General features: G+C 37.1%; 1 protein-coding gene across 1 annotated transcript; it reads right to left on the bottom strand.

The window, feature by feature from the left end:
* Window positions 1-3,153: 3,153 nt before the first annotated feature.
* Rab39 (RAS oncogene family member Rab39) lies at window positions 3,154-23,340 on the bottom strand. The gene is made up of 5 exons (XM_067095429.1): window positions 23,123-23,340; window positions 19,191-19,300; window positions 18,876-19,032; window positions 16,626-16,775; window positions 3,154-6,717 (listed from the first exon to the last, which is right to left on the bottom strand). The coding sequence occupies exons 1-5, from the start codon at window positions 23,228-23,230 to the stop codon at window positions 6,595-6,597; spliced, it is 648 nt and encodes a 215-aa protein (XP_066951530.1). The 5' UTR covers window positions 23,231-23,340; the 3' UTR covers window positions 3,154-6,594.
* Window positions 23,341-23,651: the final 311 nt, after the last annotated feature.

Below are 23,651 nucleotides of genomic sequence, written 5' to 3'. Positions count from 1 at the left end.
TTTTTAATTTCATGGCATGAAAATTTTTTTTTCTTTGGATATGCAGTACTTAAGTTCTTTACAAAATCATATATACAATACATACATTCACTCACATTACTTCAGATACTAAATTTTCTTTGTTACCAACACTCGAGCTTTGTTACTCGCGAGGATTAGGTTCCTAGAACATATAAAATGCCCTAAAATTGTCAAAGATTTCTCAAACAATGTACGTAGCACATTGAAGTATGAATATGTGATACTTTGTTGCAAAATATAAAAAAAAAAATATGTATAATTTAGTCATAAACTAGAAGTAGCAAGACTTGAACTTAGATTAATCTACATTTTACTGAGACAACCACAAACATTTTCTTTCATTCATTCACAGTGTAGAAGGAATTCTAGGGAACTGACCTTACATAGAAGTATGAAGAGAACAATTTATAACAAAATCTTGTAAAATTCACATTTTATGCATTTTACCTATAGTTGCAGTGTCCTCACCATTTGCTTATTACCTCTCATCAGTCTTGCAAAAGAGAATCAACATAGTCATCTTTTACATTCAAAATACTTGAGAAATTTGTGTGCTATTTGGTATCTTTTTGCAAATAAATGGATTTTAAAAATTAGATACAGATATAGAAAAAGCAATGGCAAAAATGCAGTACACTAAAAGAAAATACTCAGTAGAAAATGAATGGAGAGGTGATACTAAGAGGTTGTTCTTTACATGTGAACAACTTTCTGAAAGAATTTAGCAGTCTTATTGGAAGTGAGTATGTAATTCACTTGTGCATGATTTAAACGAATACATGGTTAAATAAAATGTCTCAAATAAGAACAGATATTCCAGATTTAGAAGTAGAGGCCAGGTTTTATAAAAGTGAAATTCTTTACAAGAGAAGGTTTTATACCTGACAAATACCATAAGGTATTGATTTGCAATGAAATATCTTGCAAAGGTAAAATGTGTTAGGTGGGACCTTGTTGCCAGGAATGGATCATAAGGAAGAGATAGTTATACCACACTATTTACATTTAGCAAAACGAATGTCACAGTCATTTCTGCTCACTTCAGTAGTAAAGTGAACTGATCTTTGATGCATTAGTGAACATTACAGAATTTGCTAGGTGTATCTGATATGTGCATAGCAAAAACAATTTGTTATTAATCAAGTATACACTATAATGGATTATGAGTTCATGGGTCATGGTAGTCTGTTAACATACACACACACACAAGAATACTTAAGAAAACATGAAAATTATAATTAAATGTTGTATTAGCTCTTCTACCATAGCATGTCATGTAAAGCACAACAATTGCTTACACTATGTAATGTAAGGTGAAGTTCCAGATGACAATGATAACCATTAAGATGCCTTAATGGACAAAGAAAAGATAGAGGTTTCCTTTATCCTCATGCCTTTTGAAATCCTGTTTACCTTTTCATTTAAAGTTTGAAGAATTTTTCTTAGTTGCCTGTTTACCTTTTCATGTAAAATTTGAAGAATTTTTCTGAGTTGGTTTATGATGAATACAAAAAACAAAATATAAATGATGAAAAATGTTAAAAGCTTATGAAATGCAGTATGGAGACAAACAGTAAACAGACATCACCATTATTATTACGAAGTAATTTTAACCAGACCACAGGGTAAAATTTCTAGACTTACAGTGTTAGCTAAACATTTTCTTCAATTCTAGAGAATTTCATTTTTGTAATAGTAAAGGCATGAAAAGAATTATGGGAAAATAAAGATTGAGTGAGTTTGTCATGAAAAAGTAAATTAACCAAACCACCCACATCAAAATTCATCTCTCAAGTGGTTGGCCTGAGTGGATTGTTTTCACAATATGGAACACAGTAAATTAAATTTATGGTGAACTGAGACTTGTGGGAGGGATTGTTCATAAATAGATAAAAGTGCCATATCTGGATTACTTCAAATAAAAATTAAGAAAATTACAGAGGTTTTGGAGAAGTTTTACATCCTTGAACATCAACATTGTATCCAGGACTTTCACCCATCTATACATTTACAAAACCAAATCATTGTTATTATAATCAAACTGAAGATCAGCAAGATATATTAATCACTAATATGTGCTCAAGTAAAAGATTGGCTTCAGTTAAATATGCTCATGATTAATGGATACTGTAGTAAATGATTGACTTATGAAATCTGAAGGAAGCACCACGAAACTATCAAAAGCTCAAATGCTAAACAAAAATTTAAAACAAAGTAAAACCTGGAAAGCACAACAAGAAAAAAATTCAAAGGATAAGGAAAAATCTAATTAATGTTTCAGATCTTAGTTATCTAAATAAACTTCATTGGCATTCATGAACCCTCTTTATAAACACAAAATTAAGGTTAACTGGAGGAAAAAATGGAATGTAAATGCAGAAAAAATAAGAGCTACAAGCATTGTATATAACACCCATAATTTCTGAATGCAAGTTATTTATTGTGGTGATAAAAATCCCTGTTTCCTGCCACCTATTACTGCATGTTTTTCATCTTCATGTCCATTACGTGAAAGCAGCAAACTAATGCTGTCCAAATTTTCCACTGTTGAAGGCGTTGAAGGAGACATGAGGTTTTTTCCATTAAGCTTCAAGGGAGATATAAAACTGAAAATCCTGTTAATTCCAAGTCTCTAATTCAAGACTGAGAGCTTTTAAAATGAGAATTCTAAGGCATACAAAAGTAAAGTCTTTTATATTGTATAATCAATACTCTGCTGTATTTATATCATGTTTTGCTAACAAGAGAAAGTAGCCCATTTAGAAAGAAATGGGCTTGTCTGAAGGAAGAGTGTGATTCACATAATCTTGATGTGACAAAAGCACAATTTGCAACGTCAGAAAGCAAGTTTTTAACTCGACTATCATTTGTGGCTGGGAACTGGCACACAATAATTTTGAAAGCACACTTCCAAAATTTATTCATGCTCAAAATTGGTAGAATTAAGATAAATGAATTGAATACTAAAGTATGATTAAAAAGTTCACTCGATTTTACTTACATCACTCTTTGAGAGTAAAATAGCAATGTAAAAATATGAAGTTATAAATAATTAATGCTGCTCATTGTCAGAACCAATCAAATTTAAAAGTTTTATTAACAGTGAGGGAAAATTTCATAAACACACAAGCATTGCAAATTATTTGCATTATTTGAGTAATAAGTGATTTTGAAAGACTCACACATGAATAAAGCATGACTGTAACAACAATAACTACATTAAATAATAGTCTAGAATTGTAGCAAAAACAAATCCATATGAAATAAGGATACATAAGTCGTTACCGAAATGGTTCCTTAGCATGCAAACTTCAGTTATATAGTTGTGTATTATCATTACCACTATAAAATACTTAGATATCCCATATAATAATGTATGCATTTTCATAGAATATGAAAAATTTCAAACTTCCATGCAAACTTAAATCAAATATCCCCACATTTGCCCCTTACATTTTGTAATCCTCATTACTCAAAAATTACATCATTGTCGTAGCAGTGATGTAGGTTACTATCATCTTCATAATAACAATAAGATGATAAGGCTCATCATAAAAACAGAAAACAATGCATCCTTTAAATTATGATGAGGCATATGACTATAACAAAATGTGTTACACTGGAGTTGTGGAAATTCTATGAAAAAAATCTGGTCAGTGGTATCCCAGAAAATAAATTGGATAATGAAAGGATAACATGATATATCTGGCACTGTAAATATATAAAACTGTTTGAGAATTGATTCTCAAATATTATAGAGAATTCGGATATGATCTGAAGGACTACAAGATGAATTTGAACGTAAAAAATTGAAAAGCATTCTAAGTTTCTTTCATTAGCATTATACAAATTACACTGTTTTAATTACAGCAATGCATCTTTTGGTTTATCTTTATTTGAAGTTCAGCAGCTGCTGTTGACCACTGGCAAACACTAATTTTTGGAGAAATATCCAACTTTCATTAATCATCATAAGCTCTCCTTGAAATGGTGTGATATGGTAAAATACAGTTTTTGAGCATTTACTAGAAAAGCAGTGTCCATAGCCTACAATAACCTCATTTTTTCTTACACTACCATGAAAGTGTTACCTTTAGAATGTACGACATAAGTGTATAAAATTCTTTAAATGACTTACATTACAAAATGAAATGTAGTCTTGACAAGGGCTACATAATCCACTCTGAAAACTACAGTTCGATGATAAAAATCAATATTTTTTTAAATATGAGTCGTCACAGGTTGCAGATACTGTATAGCTAGCATTGTCATAATACAGACAAAAGCAGATCAAAAGAGTAAATAAATTTTATTTCTGTGCAGTCTTGCAGATTTTGAGGGGTACATAGGTTTTCTGCGAATGTTTTACTACAAGCATTAGCATGTTCACTTTTGCTGTGGGAAGTGGACGGATCATCTTTCACAGTTACTTCCTGTTTTGCTATTCAAAATACATAAAAAGTTACTGCCATGCTAAATGCTTTTATAAAAAAGATTGCAATCTCCTTGAGTTTTTAGCGTCATGGACTTGAAAACTTATTTTCAAGAAACTGGAAAATCTAGAGCATCATAGAGTACTATAATAGCAATTTCTTCATAGTCAATTTTAAACTGCATTAAGGTGCACAAAAGAACTTTAGACAAAAGTAAACCTCATATAATATGCCTTACTGAGTTTGCATCAAATGGCACATTAAACCATACCTTAGTCAGTTCTGTTCTATATTTGGAATTAAAATAGTCTGATAAACTATAGGAGGGCCACTTATAAAGTACAAATTTATTATTAAGTACTGTATCAAATGATCTCTATCTGGAGGATAGTTAAAAATTAAGTTAATTCCTGTAATGTATCAACTAGTCTTTAGTCCTACTCAGGGACTAAATTTTATTTACAAATTAGCTGTTACACAGTTTTTGAAAACAATGAAATTTAGTATGGAAGGTGAGGAGACCTGTATATAATCAGTATTTTGAAAACATTAAAATTTAGTATGGAAGGTGAGGAGAACTACTTGTAATCAATATGTGGTGTTTAAAACAATCACCTGACCTTTTTTGTATAATTTCAGGCAAATTAAACACTATGAGCTCTGTGTTATAGAAGAGAACTTTTTAGAACCCCCTTCATCTGTAAACTAAAAGTTAATGCTTTGATCTACAAGAGTAGATGAATATATTTTTTCCAGCAAGAACCACTTGGTCTTCCTTAAAACTGCAACAATCAAATACAAGGCATAGGTACAATGCTATACCTGCACAGGATATCCAACCAATGAAGCTTTATTCATATAAATTTCAACTTTTATAAATTTGAGAATAAATGTATTGAAACAAAAAATGCCAGTGTGATTGAAAAGACATCTTGACTTTAGTTTTAAAAATATATTTTGCAAATGAGGCCATTTCTGATGCCTGCATTTGGCACCTCAGTCCAGGACTACCAAATAATAACTGTACAGTATTGTACTCTATGATCTATACATCCATATCAAATATCTTCACTTGTTATTTGCATCTACACTTTCTTCAATATGCCATCATCTTTAAAAAGTTATACATCTATGAGTTTACAAACACTTCATAAAATATAAATAAACAATCAATAAGTGAAGAAATGTTATAAAAATTACAATAAATGGCTGAACGAGTAACTTCATAGCAAAAATAAAGTTTTGCTTTCTAAATACCACACAAAAGAAAATGTCTGGAGTCATTTTTTTCAAAAAAAAAAAAAATAAATAAATAAATAAAAAAACAGGAAGGTAACATGAAGTTCCTACTGGCCATATCACAGTTTTAAGCTCAATGCTCAAAAATTGAAACAATGTAGAAGATACGAAATAATGAAAAGAAAGTAATGCGATTTTATAGCTTTAAAATAATATACCAGTTGTTTAGCTATTATCGCAAAACAGTATAAATGGAGGTTTAGCTACACATTTTCATTTAAATGTTCACTACTTGAAGACATGAAAACAGGTTGAGCTCCCAAATTCTATACAGAATATTAAGGGAAAAATATTGCTTATAAAGGTACAAGAATTATATAACAGCATTTAATAAAATATAAAAAAAATCTTCAGAATTATTCACACACAGGATTCAACTTACATTAAAACAGGGATGGAAAGGACTAGGACAATTCCTTTGGTTTAAAGCGCAAGTGAGCACATAAAACTCAGCTTGCTGTAATAAAGTGAGCTTGCCACACACAAAACTAACTCATGAAAGATGAGTCTGGAGTCAGCATTCAAATTTGAATATGCATGCACTGCCCATCTTTACATACTTAAAATGTGTCTGCAATTCTCAACCTTCTATACAGTCAAATGAGTGATCACAGCCCCACTTGCAGAGTATGTGAGTTTTGCAAGACATACACAGTCAACTGAGTTTGCAAAACTCTCCTATTTACTCGAGGCAAATGAGCGTGCAAGACAACCTACTACAGTTAGACCTGTTTACAACATGCCGAACTGGAGTAACTTTATCACAATGAAACTTATAAGTTAGTAAAATTCACTTGAAAAGGATAACTAGATTCTTGCATCACAAATCAGTAATGTGCTATTAACAACAGAATCCAGACTTTTCTGGTTCAGCTTCCATTATGTTGTAAGAGTGGTTTGGTCTTGAATAACCACTCTTGATACCATCCCATCCCTCTTCAATTTTAAACTCTCCACTTTGTACCTAAAAAAATTAACAAAGTTCATTAGCTTGCAAACCATCTCTACTTTAAACCTGAGTATTAAATTCCATGACCTTCGAAACACAGTATACCTAAAAATACTGTAAATGAATTTCATTACCATGTGATTACTGTAAGAAAACGAATCGCGGCACTTAGCAACAATAATCATCATTTCTCAGTTAAAAATAAATAGTTCTATAGCAACCTAATAAGGTGTTATCTCTCAACCATGCCCTTCAAACATGCTGCGGATAACTAATATTGTTTTGGAGTATTTCTTATGAAAAAGGCCCCATCAATAGTCAATAAATGCAACAAAATCAAGTCGTAAAATTCCCCTAAGTCATTGATTAGTAATATTAATTTCTCTTCAAAAAGTATACCTCTGAATGTAAAAATGTTTACATACAGTAGGTATAAAATGTAAAGAGGGGCAAAAATTACATGATGGGCAAAAAATAAAAATATAGATGCACCTACATAGTTAAGGCATATAATTCCAATATATTAACCTAAAAAATAACTCATTCTTGGATAATTTTGATTTAACATTTACATTACAAAGGTACTACAAGTATTGTGACACCTAATGTATATATGTGTGCATGTGAAGGAAATACATAAACATTAAACATGTAATTATGTGGCAAATATATATGACAAGTGCACCTGATAAGGTGAATAAAGAAGAATCATAATTGCGTGCCTCTCTGCAGCAGATATCCCATTAAATAGAGTCCAAGTGGCTGAACGGCACTGCTCAACACTTAGAATGAACCTACTGTGTCAGCAATGCATACATGTTCTGTTCACTAAACTATGGAACACTTGTAAAAGTTTTTTTCTTTTTCATTACGAGCAACTAAGGCATACTGTATTACTTTGTTGGTAAGATAAGTTTAATTCTGATTTATTAATAGTAAGTATTCTACTGTCATTGATATTCTCCATGCTTACCATTTTCCTTTATTAATACAATTGTTACTGAATTGCAATTTCAAAGCATTTCAAAGCATTTTCTTCACAGAAACAATTGGGAAGGGTCACTGTTACATGTGACTCTCTACATTATGTGGGTTCCTACCAGTATAGCCCCTCTTGAACACCAGACCTGAAGAATCCATTCAGTTGGGTCTAGACAGACTTATTTTGTGGTACACAGGGTCTCCTTAATTTTGAATAATGTGCTTTTGCACAGGGACCAGTGGCAAGCACCTGTGGCAGGGAGATACTACTAAATAGCTAACTTTTTAAATGGAAACTTGATGGCTGAGTCATGATGACAGCATCCAACTTAACACAAATTAATAGGCAGAAAAATCTATGTCCTAAAGTTAGTGTTCTCCACCCCCCAACACACAAAATCAGAGCTCTTTTTGAAGACGAAATTAAAAAAATGCAACAAAGACAACAACATTCGGCTACTGAGTCGCCTCAATGTTATTTAAAATCTCATCAGAAGGGATACTCCTCCTTATGGATAGTTTTAATTAGAAAGGTTAGACATCTGAAATGTTTAGAAAACTGTCCTCTTAAAATGATTCATTCTAGACCAGTGGTTCAGTGGTGGTGTGTCCCAATCTTGGGGATGGATCATATCGAGGGGGACAGGGTGGCATTAAGAGCTTAAGCAATTAAAAGCAAAAAAAAAAAAAAAAAGACTTCACCTCGAACGGGGATCTAACTTAGTGAGTTCCAGCCTGATGTGGAGAAACCAATTGCCCACACCCATCCCATTAACAGTAATTGTGAAGACAGCTTACTAAATTAGTGTTGTTTGCATTTTCTCGAAAGTTTAATATTGTTGATAAGGTGTGTATCGGGCGGGGGGCTTAGAATCCATCTGGAAGCCAAGGGGGAGCCTGAAAAAGTTGGGAAACTCTGCTGTATGTCCACACTCAACTTGCTCAAAAGTTGCTGCAAACTAGAAGGAAAATTTTATATGACTAAACTAAAAAAATTTTTTAATGCGTTGGTAGTTCTGTAGCAAGCTCCTTAACAAAGGCTGCTGAGCTGCTGGTATGCATGGCCTTGTGACACATTTGAGCACAGTGTTAGTCTCATTCTTTGCACTGTAATATGTTTGGAAATCAATTATCATTATTAAGAATCTTGAATTTGTTAGATGTTAAATCCAAAATCCAGTACTCCAAGGACTTAACACAAGCACAACACCTATTATCAACACTGACTAAACACATACACACTATTTTTGGTAAATTTTGTAAACTTTAAATAAAAAATATATTTTGTATCTTGTACTTCATAATATGAACAGGCCAGAGTGTAATCAAGATGGCGCCGACTTATGTAGTTGTCACATCTGTGTGTGTAAGACGTAGGGCCTAGGCAATCGTTGTAGGACAGGAGACAGAGCCCTCCTGTCCTAAGTCCTTTATATTTTATCACTGTGCCAACAAGCACTATTCTGGCCGAGACCAACTATAAGAGAATTATTTGTAATTAGTTGGTCTGCCTTATGAAACACTGGGAGAACCATGAGAATGTAACTCCTTTGAGGACGAACAGCAACTACGCTATCAAAAAATGAAGTTTTCATAATAAAACTAATATTGTAATACTTACCTGAACACCTGAATTAGCACTGCCACCAACCAGCCCTAACTATATCCTCTATCTTTTACACTAAGTCATGAATACCAACGCTTACAGGAAAATCTTATCAAAATGAGTTACCTGAAACACCATTAGCAACGCTGTTGCAAGTCCCATTTAAGCGAAGGCGGGTTCCCAATTATAATTCACTAATCAAACTGAAGCAGGGAGGAGGGTGGAATCATTCAGGTGTTCAGGTAATCATTGCAATATTGGTTTTATTATAAAAATTCATATTGCAATACACTCCTGAACACCTGAATTAGCCTGATTAACAAAATTTCCAAGGAGTGTGGATCAATCTAATTTCAGCCCGACCTGCCAAACGGAAGGCAGGTAACTTATTATGTACTTATGTATCTTCACCTGGTTAACCCCGCAGGAGAGGATGCCTGTAGAAGAGATACCCGACATCAGTCTCAAGTCTCGGTACTGTCTGAGCTCTAAGGCCCTACCACGTGGTATTCAAACCTTCTCATGGACGGAGAGTAGCAAAAACCTAACCTACCTTGTGGCTAATCACGGCCTCTCATGAGCAGAGAGTGAGAATCCACAAACCTCCCATGTGGCTAATCAAAGCACTCTCGTGTGGAGTGGGTCGGCGAGCCTCCCATGGCTAATCAGTACTCTCATGTATGGAGGGGCACGACAATCTCCCCATGGCTATTATAGCCTCGTGATCTATAATGGAGAAGTTGAGTGTGCAGATCTTCTCGAGTTTCTTCGCTGCCCGTTGACGCCGGCGCCTGTGGTGAAGAGGTTGAAGAAACCAAACCTGTCTAAGACTCTAATGACTAAAAGTAATTCCTCTATCTGGTTAACGTAAGAACCTCCACACTAAGAGAGTACCCACTCAGCTACTGTAAATGAATGCACCCTCGATAATAGAGTTAGCTGGTACACACAGACTAAGAGAAACTTTCAAGTAGGAGAAGAACAATGAACCTCCCATGTGGCTATTCAGAGCCTTTCATATATGGGGGGAATAAGGCATTGCGCCCAGCCGTGACCCTCCTCCATTCAGGTTGCGGCAAAGGCCGACGACCGACGAACGAAGAAGTACCTCAGCACCAACGAAAGAGTCTAGGTAGCCTAAGAGTGCAACCCCTTGGACTCTCGTAGGGGAAGCTATCAAAGACTAGGATACTTAAAATGTACTAAACCTAAGTTCATGTGATTATACTATCACTGTTGCTTAAGATTCTAAAGCCTAAAAGGAATTCCTCTGTCTGGTTAACCTAAGAACCTCCGCACTACGTGAATACTACCTTAGCTAAATGAACGCACCCTAGATAATAGACACCCTAGATAATAGACTTTGCCGTTACACGTGGACTAAGAGAATAACTTCCCGAACCTCCGCACTAAGAGAATACCACCTCAGCTAAATGAACGCATTCTAGATAGCAGACCACGCTGCTACACACGCTGAGGCAAAGTGAACGTCTCTTAAGTAAAGGAAGAAAATACTGAGATGGACTCCCAAGTAACTGCCTCCAGAATAGAAGACACTGAATAATTCCTAGAAAGGAAGATGAAGTGGACATACTCCGAATACTGTGCTGTCGGGGAAATACAGAGCTGAAGATGACGAGGAAGAACCCTGAGAAGCCTGGGAAATCACTAGTAATAAAAATAAATTCGAAATATTAAGTAACATCTGGAAGTTTTCGGGGAAGGGTGATGAATTAAATGAAAAAACTGTTAAATGCTATAATGTAAGTCAAAATTAAATTGTATTCAAGGGAATAAAGCTCGCACCTTATGATAATCATGTAGTATGCCAGCAACTGTGTTTTGGGAGTGAGCACTTATGAACAAGGAACCAGGAACCCTCCCTTCGAAAGTAACTACTGTAATCGCATTCTTTGACAGCAGACGGGAAGGATTCGAGGAGAAAAGAAGTGTACACGGAAGCGGACAGCATTTCTAATCTTGATAAGCAGACTTTAAAATTCGCACCGGACATAGACATCCCCACTGGATCACCGGAACCGAACACTTGCAGAAAAAAGACCCTTAAATGAATGAGGCAGAGTTTTAGCATTTGACTCTGTCTTCGCCATGAATTCCGGACGAAGAGAAATACATATCATTTCCTGCCTAGGAAACCAGCCTAGAAAACTGCCTGAAGCTCACCCACCTTTCTATCTGCAGTTAAAGTTGAAAGAAAGGACACCTAATCAGTTGTCTTAACGTTTGAACTTCTGACAATCTCACGAAGGATCCAGAGTTGGCAAGACCCGACATTTAAACTTAAAGGAACGTAATAAATCATGGATGATCTTACTACTAGAAATTTTCAAGAAGATGGAAAAATGTACTGCTAAGTGTTGAGCGGTAGCCAGCAATAGCCGAAAACGAAAAAATCTTGACTTTCAGAAGGAATAAGAGAAAATCAGGTATTTTAGCTATGGAAGGCCAAGAGATGGAATGACCTTCCTTACGACACCGACTTCTACACATTGTCCAACTGACCTGGTAAGCTTACGGGTTGACTTTCTCAAGCTGAAAGAAAAACTGTCTAGACATAGCTTTAGAGAGTCTGGTCTGTCAAGCTGTTCACTCGGCAGTTGTCTGCACCTAGGTTCAACACGTGAGGGTTTGGATGATAATGGTGAAAATGCAGCTGCTAGGCGGCTGCTAGAAGATCTTCTGCATGGGAAGGAACATCGGAACTTCTGTAAGGAACATTAGTTCTGGAAACCAAGGGCGTTAGGGCCAGCAAGGAGCTAGAGTCATAGACGTCTTGACACTCTCCCGCAATTCCTGATTACCTTATGAATGAGGCCGAATGGCGGAAAGCATACCCATCAAAAGTTCTGTTGATCTTGTTCCCCCCCGAGTACTCAGATACGACACTGCAGTTACGCTGTCGCAAAGCAGACCCACTACTCTGCTGCGCATTAGGACTGAAAAACACCTGAGGGCTTCCTTTACAGCCCTGAGCTCCTGAAGATTTATGACTCCTCTCGTTCCCCATCCCTCTAGAGGCCTGAAGCCTGCGTTTCCTCCAAGGTTGCTCCCCAACCTTGATCTGAGGCATCTGAGTACATATGAGCGTCGGGAAGAGGGGAGACGATAGACCTTCCAGATGTCAGATGCACTTCTTCTGACCATCACAGAAGATCCGACATGCGAGAATCGATGTGGAAGTCTCAGCGATTCCTGAGACATACCTAATGAGAAAAGCATATGGAGACAAGAGAAAAGCATATGGAGACAAGACCCTGGAATTAAGAGAGAGAGAGAGAGAGAGAGAGAGAGAGAGAGAGAGAGAGAGAGAGAGAGAGAGAGAGAGAGAGTGTGTGTGTGTGTGTGTGTGTGTGTGTGTGTGTGTGTGTGTGTGTGTGTGTGTGTGTGTGTGTGTGTGTGTGTGTGTACTGGCCATTCCCTGTTGGACAGGAACACCTCTACTTCAACATTTTGTACCCTTGACGATGCATAATTGCCGACATTGGAGACATGAGTTAGAAGCATCAAGTTCGTTATACTGGCCACATCCCTGAACCCTGAGCAGCCACACGAATCATAGCCTGCTGTGACGCTACTGCTGACGATGGCTACATGAAATTGACCATGGAGGAGATATCCTCCTTCCTAACAAGACTGTTGCAGAGCGCAAAAGGCGCCCTCAACAGAACCCTCTCCGAATGTCCGGATAGTGAGGAGGAAGCTTTAAAAAGAAGTCTCTCCTCTTTTTGCCAAAGAATGTTGTAAAGTCAGACGAAATGTTAACCTGGTATGTCAGCCCCATTGAAACTGAAGTGATGAGGTTGTCAGGCAGTACAGGATCAGAGGGAGTACATACATCTTGTTTGAGAAAACCCTATCAACCTGGACCACATCCACACGGTGGGACAAGGCCTCCGATTTGCTGCGAAAGGTGTCCTTCAAGATGCAAGCCTCCCTAGATAAAACTGAGACCAGACAATTTGACGAAGGAACCCGAGAGAGAAGAGCCTCAACAGATTCGTTGAGAGGAACCCTGACACCCGCAGAAGCATTACCCGCTACCTTGTAAAACCCCTCCCGAATAGGAAGTAAGGTTGAATCCTGCTGACTCGACCCTATCAAAGCTGTTAACCTATCATCTGCCTCCCTCAATGCCTGCTTGACACTGCCAAACCAGACCAGATTCTTTGATGGTTAAGCACCTACCGGTTCCGTCACATATAGCAACTTGAACATAGCTTGATTCGGTAGTGTAAGGCTCCTCTGGAGCCTTGGACTGAGGAAAAAGAGTATGGATGAAGTCCACCATCCACTTATACTCACTCTCATTAGCTGAAGGAAAAGCAATATCTAATACTGGATCTTCTTCTTCAAATGAACAATCCTTGTCAGACTGGTCCAACTCGCCACACCTGGGTGCGCAAGACGGACACCTGATGTATCAATTGTGAACATACTGGAGGCACCAAAGTAGGTTGCGCAAACCCCACACCACCCAACGACGATGATGCAACACCTGGGCCGGCCACACTTGTGGGCAACGCCCACTCCTGAGAGCGAAGAGGCCACAACACCCAAACCACGCAAATCCGGATGCATCAAAACCGCATGAGAATGGGAATCTGGAACTGAAGCCCCGCTGGTTAATGAGTAAGGGGGGAAACGCTCTAGATGACCGAGAATCAACCCGCAACCTACATAGACACCTTAGACGGAGGAACAGAGAAACCTTCAGGAAAGTTGAGAAAGAAGAATCTGAAGGAGGGAAGAAGGCAGAAGCCACACTCTGAGTAACCATCGAAGCGCCTAATGCCGACATTGGACAGGTGGAGAATGTACCAACTGGACTGGAACTCAAAGGAGTTCCAAAGGGGAAGTTACAGAGTACAGAACCCAAGGTAACAGAGGAAGGCAAATTACCAGCTATCCTAGAGAATGGAAAGGCTGAGGAAACTATCGGTGCTGATACACTGAACACTGGCGTAGGCGAACCGCCGACTGCCGTAGCACCACAAGAATCGCGGAGGATGCATTACGTTTAGAACTCCGTAAGGAATGAAAATAAGGAGTTGCTGAAGCCTCTACAACCACCTGAGAAGCATCTAGAACGGATGCCTGAGAAACTACAGGACTCGCAAAAGGTGATAAAGAAGACTGATCCATTAAAAATATCCCCTCCCTTAACCACGAAAAGAGAGAGGGAGCCGCTGAAGCTCTAATATCACAGGGTTGAACCAAAGAAAAGTCTTTGCTCTGCCAAGTTAAAGGCCAAGAAAACCAGATGAGCAAACAAAGACCCCGAAAAGCCCTCTGAAGAGCGGACCGAAAAGATTGAGTAAGGGCAATGGAAGAAGGTTTATAAGAAAATTGGGGAAAAGGATTTATAAGAAAATTGGGGAAAAGGAAAATTCAGGCGCAGCCGAAGAAGCCATAGATTCCCAAGAAAGGAAATAGCCTGATTCTTTCCCTCCATGATAAATCTGATACACATCATTGGCAAATTCAGGAAAATTCTTTAAGACATGATCATGAATACTGGAAAACCCAAAATTAAAACATTGCTTAACTAGGATCTATAACCTTTAGAGGAACCCAACAAATCTGCATTATCTTCAGTAACATTGAAAACCCGATCGCCAGAACTACCACCACCACAAGACGAAAGAGGTTTAACCCCAGAAGGAAAAGGAACCTTCGAAGAAGGAGTATTCTCCAGAATTTCAGAACTAGATACATCAGAAACCAAATCTGAATGACCCTCCACAGATTTGGAAACCTTCTGATGCAAAGAGCAAGAAGCAGGCAATTAAAACCGAAGATGGATCTGAATGAGAGGCCTAAACATTAGCTACCCCAACCAAACCTGAACCCAAAGAAGACTGCACCTTCAAGTTCTCTTCCTGAATACTTCTAAAATTACTATTCCTACTCGTCTATGTCATTCCAAATTCTAAATCCACCTTGGAACTTATGCTTTTAGAGGGAAGGGGGAAGTCTGCTGCCAACACTGCCTGCTATGTGCTGCGGGGGGCCGGCAGATCCTACCTTCAAGGTTTGCGGTTCTCCATGACCCCTGGCACCTGTTAGGGCTGGTTCTGGAACAGGCAGGGGGGGCTGAAAAAGAACGATTAGAATCTACATCACTAGTACTATCCCTATCTTTAGTTTCTGTTAATTTAGTCATAAAGCTAGGAAATAGACTAGACATCCTAGCTGATAACTTGTCTTCTAACTTCTTGAATTCAGATTCTGAAGCTTCCTTATCAAGAGCCTCTACCTCTACAACTGGTTCTGACCTACACTTACTCTTAGAAGCTCAGGATTTCTGTGTTTTACATAATATTCCATCTGATCTACTGACCAAGACCTACACTCATCACATATCTGACTGGTACTACACTGTACCTTCCTGCATGAAAAACAAACAGAATGCTGATTGTGTTTGAGGATACTCATCCTACGCTTGCAGGCCATGCAGGACCGATGAGCGACAGCATCTCCAGCAGTAGAAGGCTCGGTTGTCTAAGATATAGACGAAGTGGAAGCAGCAGCGCTAGCAGACGGCAATGTCTTCTTGATTGACTTATCCCATCGAGTCCAAAGTACCGATCCAAATCAAAACCGGGAGAAACGTTCCAAAACCAGTCAATAGAATATCAATCCGGGAGAAAAGGCGTTGAAAACAGTCCAAATCGTAATCTGATGTCCAAATTCTTTAACTGGGGGTCGGGCTAATTGACCAAAAGTTCGCCTGATATGGGACACACCCACACAGCATGGCGAACAAAAAGCAACTGGGAACCTGGTCTCGCTCAGCTGGGACTTGCAGCAGCACTGCCAATGGTGTTTCAGGTAACTCATTTTGATAAGCTTTTCCTGTAAGCATTGGTAATGCTGACAGTTAGTGGGTAAAAGTTATGGGGATGTAGTTCGGGCTGGTTAGGTGACCAAGGCTAATTCAGGTGTTCAGGGAGTGTAGTGTAATACATGTTTTGATGTGGGAAAAACCTATTTTTGGTAGCCGCTGTGAGTCCTCAAAGGAGTTATACTCTCATGGTCCTTCGAGGGCGAACAGCGGCTAAATTATATGCATCTTGTACTTCATTGTTTGTTCTGCTTGTAGATACTGCTACTGTCACTGAGCTAAAGTTCTCTTTGCTCTGTTCCTTTGTGCTACCCTTTTCTTGCATTTGAGCTTTTTTTTTTTTTAATCTAACAGTGTCTCCTGTTAAACAGTCTTCTCAGTTAAACTTACAACTTTCTGTAAAAGAAAAAACTCAGACACATCAGTTTCTTGAATTCTTATGTTTATTAAAAAACAACATTCAACACTCACCTTATCATAGACTTCCTGTGTGATGCTTCTGAATGCTTCTTCGACATTTATACCTTTTACTGAGCTGGTTTCTATGTACTTTATATTATAAAAATTTGCTAATGATAATGCATCCTCAGACTTTACCTCTCTTTCTTCCTCCATATCAATCTGAAATATTTGTCAGGAGTGCAATATAACAAATTATTTTAGCACAAAACATTTTATGCACACTGTGCCTACTAACAGGATACATTCCTGCACTTAACATGAGTTGTTTTAAAATTCATTACTGTTTTATTGTACTACATAATAACTGAATTTTTTTACAGTGAGAAAAATATAAAAACTTATAGCTTTAATCACTACACAGAAAAAGTGGTAAATTGTCATTACCCATGATCAAATTATCTGTAATGAAAAATAATAACCCACAGTTAAGTAGTCATTTTAAGGACACTCAACAGATTTTTCAAATTAGGAGTACTGTACTGACTGCCACCACAGAAACTTGGGTAGCTCCTACTGCCCCCAGCGTGCTGGCTATTTTCCCAAACACAAGGATAACAATAAAACACTGATTAAAATGAGCATATTGTATCTCTCATTGCCAAAGGCAATCTTCCAGACCCTATCTGTTATCAATCAATCCAATAAGAAAAGTGTAACACATAAGGAAAACTGTTACAGATATCCCTGCAAGGGGGTAGTGATGTCAGTACACCTCATATGGGGCACTGTAGGCATTACTTAAGGTTCTTTGCAGCATCCCTTCAGTCCCTAGCTGCAATCCCTTTAATTCCTTTTACTGTACCTCCATTCATATTCTCTTTCTCCCATCTTACTTTCCACCCTCTCCTAAACATTGTTTCACAGTGCAACTGTGAGGTTTTCCTCCTGTTACACCTTTAAACTTTTTTACTTTCCATTTCCCTTTCAGTGCTGCATGATCTCATAGGTCCCAGTGCTTGGTCTTGGGCCTGAATCTTATATTCCACTTCATTCCTTACAGAAATTAATTTCAGCTGCAGGCTAGAGTATTGCAGATACACAAAAGTAATTGGAGCTTAATTATATGCACAGTAGCTGAGGATTTATCTTAGTCAGGTTTTACATCTTACATACACCAACTTGCCACTCAACTGATGACATCACCAGATAATCCTCAGATACTAAGCAAGTACATTGGTCTAACTTCATTAATGAGCTTGCCTTTCACCCATGAGTCCTAGTTTTAATGCTGCTGTGCAAATTATAAAGACTGCAATTCTTTTCTTCTAAAGCCTATTGTTTGAGATGCTTTTTATAAATTAATATTATTAGGTAGATGTAGTGTATAAATGGGAGTAAAAGGCTTAAAAGGTTTTGAAGGAGGTTTTCAAGGATTCTACTGAACATTTTCCTGTGAGAGGATGATGACCTTAGGTCCTCGACCTCTGGAGCAATCGGCATTGTTTCTTCTTATGATCTCTATTCTAGCTTCATACTCCAACGGTACTAGAATGGCTATAAGATTTTCCTCTACAGGAAGAAAACCTGACTGCAGTTTTGGGGGGGGAGGGATACTTAAACAGGCTCAATGCCTCCCCTCTAGACAAAGCCAAAGTACACCCCTGACAGCAAAAAATGTAATAGAGTATAAACAAACAAAAGTAAGGAAATTGTTCGTTAATACCACAATCAGTAGGATATCAAGCAAATGAATAGAGAGCAACAGAATACATTGAGTAAAACGCAACCTGAAAAATACTAGTTACACTATAACATTTAAAATGGTAATTGAATCTCAGTACTGTATTACAGTTTACACATTCATTCTTACAACAAAATAAAAAAGAGAATAAATAAAGATGCACTACTGTATATTTATTTTGCAAAGGTGGTTTGCTGTATCAGACAGAATGATGTCTCTCAGGATAAAAGATAACACCAGTGAGAAAAGGATCCCTTGTACTGGATGAACTCGCCTGTTACCGATAAATGAAGCACAGTAAACTTCTTTACTAATGCCCTAAAACTGACAAAGAAGCATTTGTAAGGCAGTGCTTTGTACTTTGTATTAATGCTTTCCTGGTTTTAACCATTAATTCCAACTAAGGTATAACTGCACACTTACAGTATTGAATTTAAACTATTTTATTGCAAACTTATGATAGTGTGATACTGAACTTTGTAACATACAGACTTATTTCAGTAACCATTTTAAAAAATCTCTGTGAGAAATCTCAAGTAGGCTATAAAACAACCAATAAAATGTAAAAATCTACATACTTTTGTACCAACAAGAATGAACACAGATTTGTGAGGTTCGATGTGTCGTTTTGCTTCCATAATCCACATAGGAACATGCTCCAATGATTTCTTGTTACAAACATCGAAAACAACCAGTGCTCCAACTGAATTTCTATAATAGGACCGAGTTATAGATCTGAAATGCAATATGTGATATAGGCTAATTTATAATAACCTAAATGAATATCACAATCAAGTATAAACACATACGCAAAAATAGTCTGAGTAACTTTATTGCTGAATCAAGAATATTTAGTACTAAAACAATATGGAAACAAAATAGAGAATGATTACCGAAATCTTTCCTGGCCTGCTGTATCCCAAAGCTGAAGCTTTATTCTAGTACCATCCGACACTTCAATGAGTCTTGCAAAGAAATCTACTCCAACAGTAGGGTCTGATATCTGGAAAGATTGCAATTACAGCATTTGAAATTTATTTTAATCATCAGCAACACTTCAAAATAGCCTTTAATTGCTCAAAACACTGAGGTGGCTCATTATGTTCTGTATCAATACAAGAAGTGACACACTAAGTGATCAATGAACAGAACAAATATTTTGAATACATGTGTGATTTACATATGATACAAGCTTATATGGCAATGATAGCATTAAAAAAAATATTAGTTAAATGCATTTGGTTTGATAAAAGGTCTCATCCTAAGGTCTGGGGTATAGGGCCCATCCCAACTTGATCAACCCTGACCAGTCATTGTACATAAATGTCCCTAATTAAGGTCCTTAACTTCCATAAACTAACATACTTTCTTGTAGTTTGCTTTATGCAAGGAGCCCAATGAAAGCAATACAAACATTATTCAACTATAAAACAATATCAGTAATATACCTTATTTATTTTACAGAACTGTATAAAAAAGCATAACTGAGAAACACTAATCCTCTTTCTGTAACAAGATAAAAATGAAGTTGTCTTGAATACAATTATAAACAGTAAAAATTAACTGGATATATAGTTAGCTGGATGTGCATAAGCAAACAGTGTGAGCTTGTGTGCTGAAATAAAACTTACCAGGTAATTAATTTGCTACACTGCAAAATCAAACATAAACTCAGTGTTGGATGGCGGCTATACTACAGAAAGACCTCTAGCGTATTTAAAAATTTTCAAAATGTGTCACTCTCATCTTCAGACATATAGTTTCAAAAGCAGGACTACACTGAACTTATGTGATATTACTGTATTAAATTCATTTTGATTTTCAAGATCAAACTAGTAATTCACCCATTCTTTGAACAGTTTTTTAATTTTTTTTTTTGTTATTTACAGTAAACACCCCGTATTCGCGGTCTCACTATTCACGGACTCACGTATTTGTGGATTTCTCTGTGGAATGTATCCACCAATTATTCGCGGAAAATTCGCCCATTCGCGGTATTTTTCACTGAGAAATATCCACTGGATTTTCATATCATTTTCATGATTAAATGCACTTTTCGTGATAAAACTATTAAAATACTCAGGTATAAGCATTTTTAGAATTTTTTTTTGTGTTTAAACTATCAAAATAGGCAGTTCTAAGTGTTTTTAGAGGGGTTTTAAGTATTCGTGGATTTTAGCTATTCACAGGGGTGGGGGGGGTGCAGTATGCACCCCCCGCGAATACGGGGGTTTACTGTAATCTTATTTTACCTTTGCCCATCATGTATACAGCATCTATCTATTGTTTGTCTATCAACCTGCTTTCACACCTTCACACACTTGTCTTCAGCCTTCATCCCTTCTCCGAGCTGCTGATTACAAAGCTAATTCCTGTTAGTTGGGCAATATCTACCCATCTTTACTGGATGTACTTAAGTAGACCGGTATATAATTTCCAGAATTCAGTGCCTTTCTGAAAGTGATGGATGCCTTGAAGAGTGGTTTTCTAATCCTGAAAGTATGAATTCCTCCCACCTATGCTAATGTTTTCATACAGGTAGAGCCTGAAGAGCAACTGCTGAGTTGTTGGTGAGGAATTTTGTGAGAAAAGTAAGATCAGTGCTAAAAATACAGTAACCTGACCCCTTCACATACCCAAGCCTAGCAGCCTTTCACTGGCTTGCTCCAACTCAGTCCCATGGGGCTCTCCCCTCAAATGGGCTTATTGGATTGAGATCTAACTGTCATTTATGCAGCATATTAATGCAAACCTTCAGCCACATTCTGTACTACAGAATATCATCCATTTTTGTCATTTGGTAAGTGTTCTGTACCTCTGAGGAAATTGTTGTGGTGTTTGCCACTTGTAGTGACAGACGTATACACATGCGCTTGCATGATTTTTTTTGTTTAAATAATATTGTACACAAATCATTTGGTCAATAAAAACTTGGCTACTTCCAATGAAGTTCTCAGATGTTTTCTGATTCCTCCCAGTTTCCAACACCTAAATATTAATTTTAATTAATTATGGCTGTCTTACGATGTAATAACTGCAAGTGACAAAGTCACTGATTTATTATTAGTATATGCAAAATCAACAGGAAAATCACTCTATCCATATGTAAGTGCCATGATCCTTTCCACTAACAAATGACTTTCCAAAATGAACTGAATTAATGTTGATTGATCCAAGGATCCAATGGCCTGGGTTAGGTTTGGTTATATAAGGTAAGGTAAGAAAGCATCCTTGTAAATTGCTCTAATGATTTAAGCTGCTCTAGGTCAGATTGGAAGGGAAGGCAACCAAATAAACCTCTAATTTGAGGTCCGATGCCCCAAATTAGGTTAGGTTCAGGAACAAAAGGTCAGGATGCATTCCTGTGCGACATCTTTGTTTTGTCACTGACACCATAGATATGATGCATGTATTTTTTCCAATTGCTTATCTTGTAGTTCATGATTTTAGACCATTCCATCGTTGCAATTCAATCGTTTTTGGTTTTCCCACTCTACAACCCCAGTTCAAACTGGGGTACCATAACTGTTGTATGCTTGTCTATGAAGCAAGCAAGAAAAAAAGTGACATGCACCAAGAACAGTGGTAAGAAATGCATAACTCACAATACACAGTTGGTAAAATATATGATACAGTATATGAATTTGCAAGACAATACATAGCCTAGTACTCCCAAACTTTGAGTTGGAAAACTGAAAGGGTTTCAGAGCACCAGACTTCACTGTGTTGGTAATAAAGAGCACATATCCAATGGGGCATGGGGATTTGGATGCCTAGGAGAAATCTGGTTTATCCCTATTTACACCTATTTACTGCCTAAGTTGTTTACGCTGTACCAACCACATAAACAAAATGTTAAGAACTGGGTAAGCAGTTTTAAACTTGAAATGATTTCCTAAATTTACAGGTGAGAAATTATTTATAAAGATTAGTAACAGACTGATGCTGTCTTCAGTATAATTATAGAAAAGGATTGGTCAAGATATTGGATTTTTTTTTAATTGATGATGGGACTTTTTGATATCCAAAATTACATTCACATATCTCAGAAATTTACTATTTTGAAATAATAACTTATCTACATTGATAGTATGTTAGATTTTTTTCTATGCTCTTTGGAGATATGGATGTTGACATGGCCTTAAATCTCTTAACTATTTCTTTAGTTGCTTTGTGGGTACCTAATGTATAGAATTATGGGACATAGGCTCTGCTTCAATATACCCTAATGCTATTTTTCCTGGTTCTTATGTTTTATGATTATACAATCATATTCCTTCGGAGCTGAAAACTTTAATTTTTGAAATCCCGAATTGTTTCCCTGGCAACTGCTGTCCAAACCTGCGAGTTCTGAAATAAACCCTTACCGATTAAGGAGACATTGGTAGGCTGTAATTACAATGTTGGTGATTACAGCTAAGATGTAAAATTTTAAAGACAGACCAACACCTCTCCCAAAAGATCACAGTTAGCTAGGCTATGCGATTAGCCTCAAAATAATCTGGACATCTGAACAGGTTAGCCTAGGCTGGTTAGAGGCCCAATTTCTTTTGTTCTTGTATAATTAAGATTAGCGTACTGATTAAGCTAACGGGGTTTGTCGTAGGATGGCCAGGCGAAATATCCTTGCTATGTTACATTGAAAGCATCGTAGGCTTGGTCAAGTCTCCAAGAAATTTTTTAAAATATAACTTTCAAAGGCAGTAACACTGAATTTAATCACGGATGAGCTCTCTTATACATGACCTTGAAAGACTACATAGCGTTACTTCCGAATACTATAGTGACTCACTGGTTAGGTTACAGGATGCCTTCACAGTCTTACCTCGAAGAACTTCCCATCGGTGAAGTATTTGAGTAAGGAACTCTTTCCAACTGTCGAATCGCCTATTAATATTAGCCTGAACTGATAGTCAAAGATCGGTTCAACCATCACTGTGAACTAATGAATCCGTGTCACCACTAATAAATCACACAAATCAAATTGCGTCGTCTGCCTCCCTTTGGCTTGTTGTTGTCACTTCACAGCTGACTGGAAATATTCCAATAATGACTCATCTAACGATTTAAAATTTCATTGGAATGCAATTTTCACTTGAAAACTTATTATTAAAAGCATTTAGAAAAATATTCTGAAGTATTGCCTCTCAGATTAACGCATTTAACGGTGAAATCTGGGAGAAATATTATTTGTTAAAGTCTGTTGCTATGTGGATAGAGATTGACGAAATTTTAGGTGTTTACCATAGAGATGACCAACTAGATTTTGAGGCTATGGTGAACATACTAGCCTCGAATAGTAGGCGCCATCTTTAGTGTTTGGACAAAATAATTTTTAATGTTCCGTGATGTAA

This window comes from Macrobrachium rosenbergii, chromosome 51, assembly GCF_040412425.1.
Source record: "Macrobrachium rosenbergii isolate ZJJX-2024 chromosome 51, ASM4041242v1, whole genome shotgun sequence".
Classification (NCBI taxonomy): domain Eukaryota; kingdom Metazoa; phylum Arthropoda; class Malacostraca; order Decapoda; family Palaemonidae; genus Macrobrachium; species Macrobrachium rosenbergii.
The sequence above is the reverse complement of the archived record's forward strand: the minus strand, read 5'-3'. Positions and strand labels throughout refer to the sequence as shown.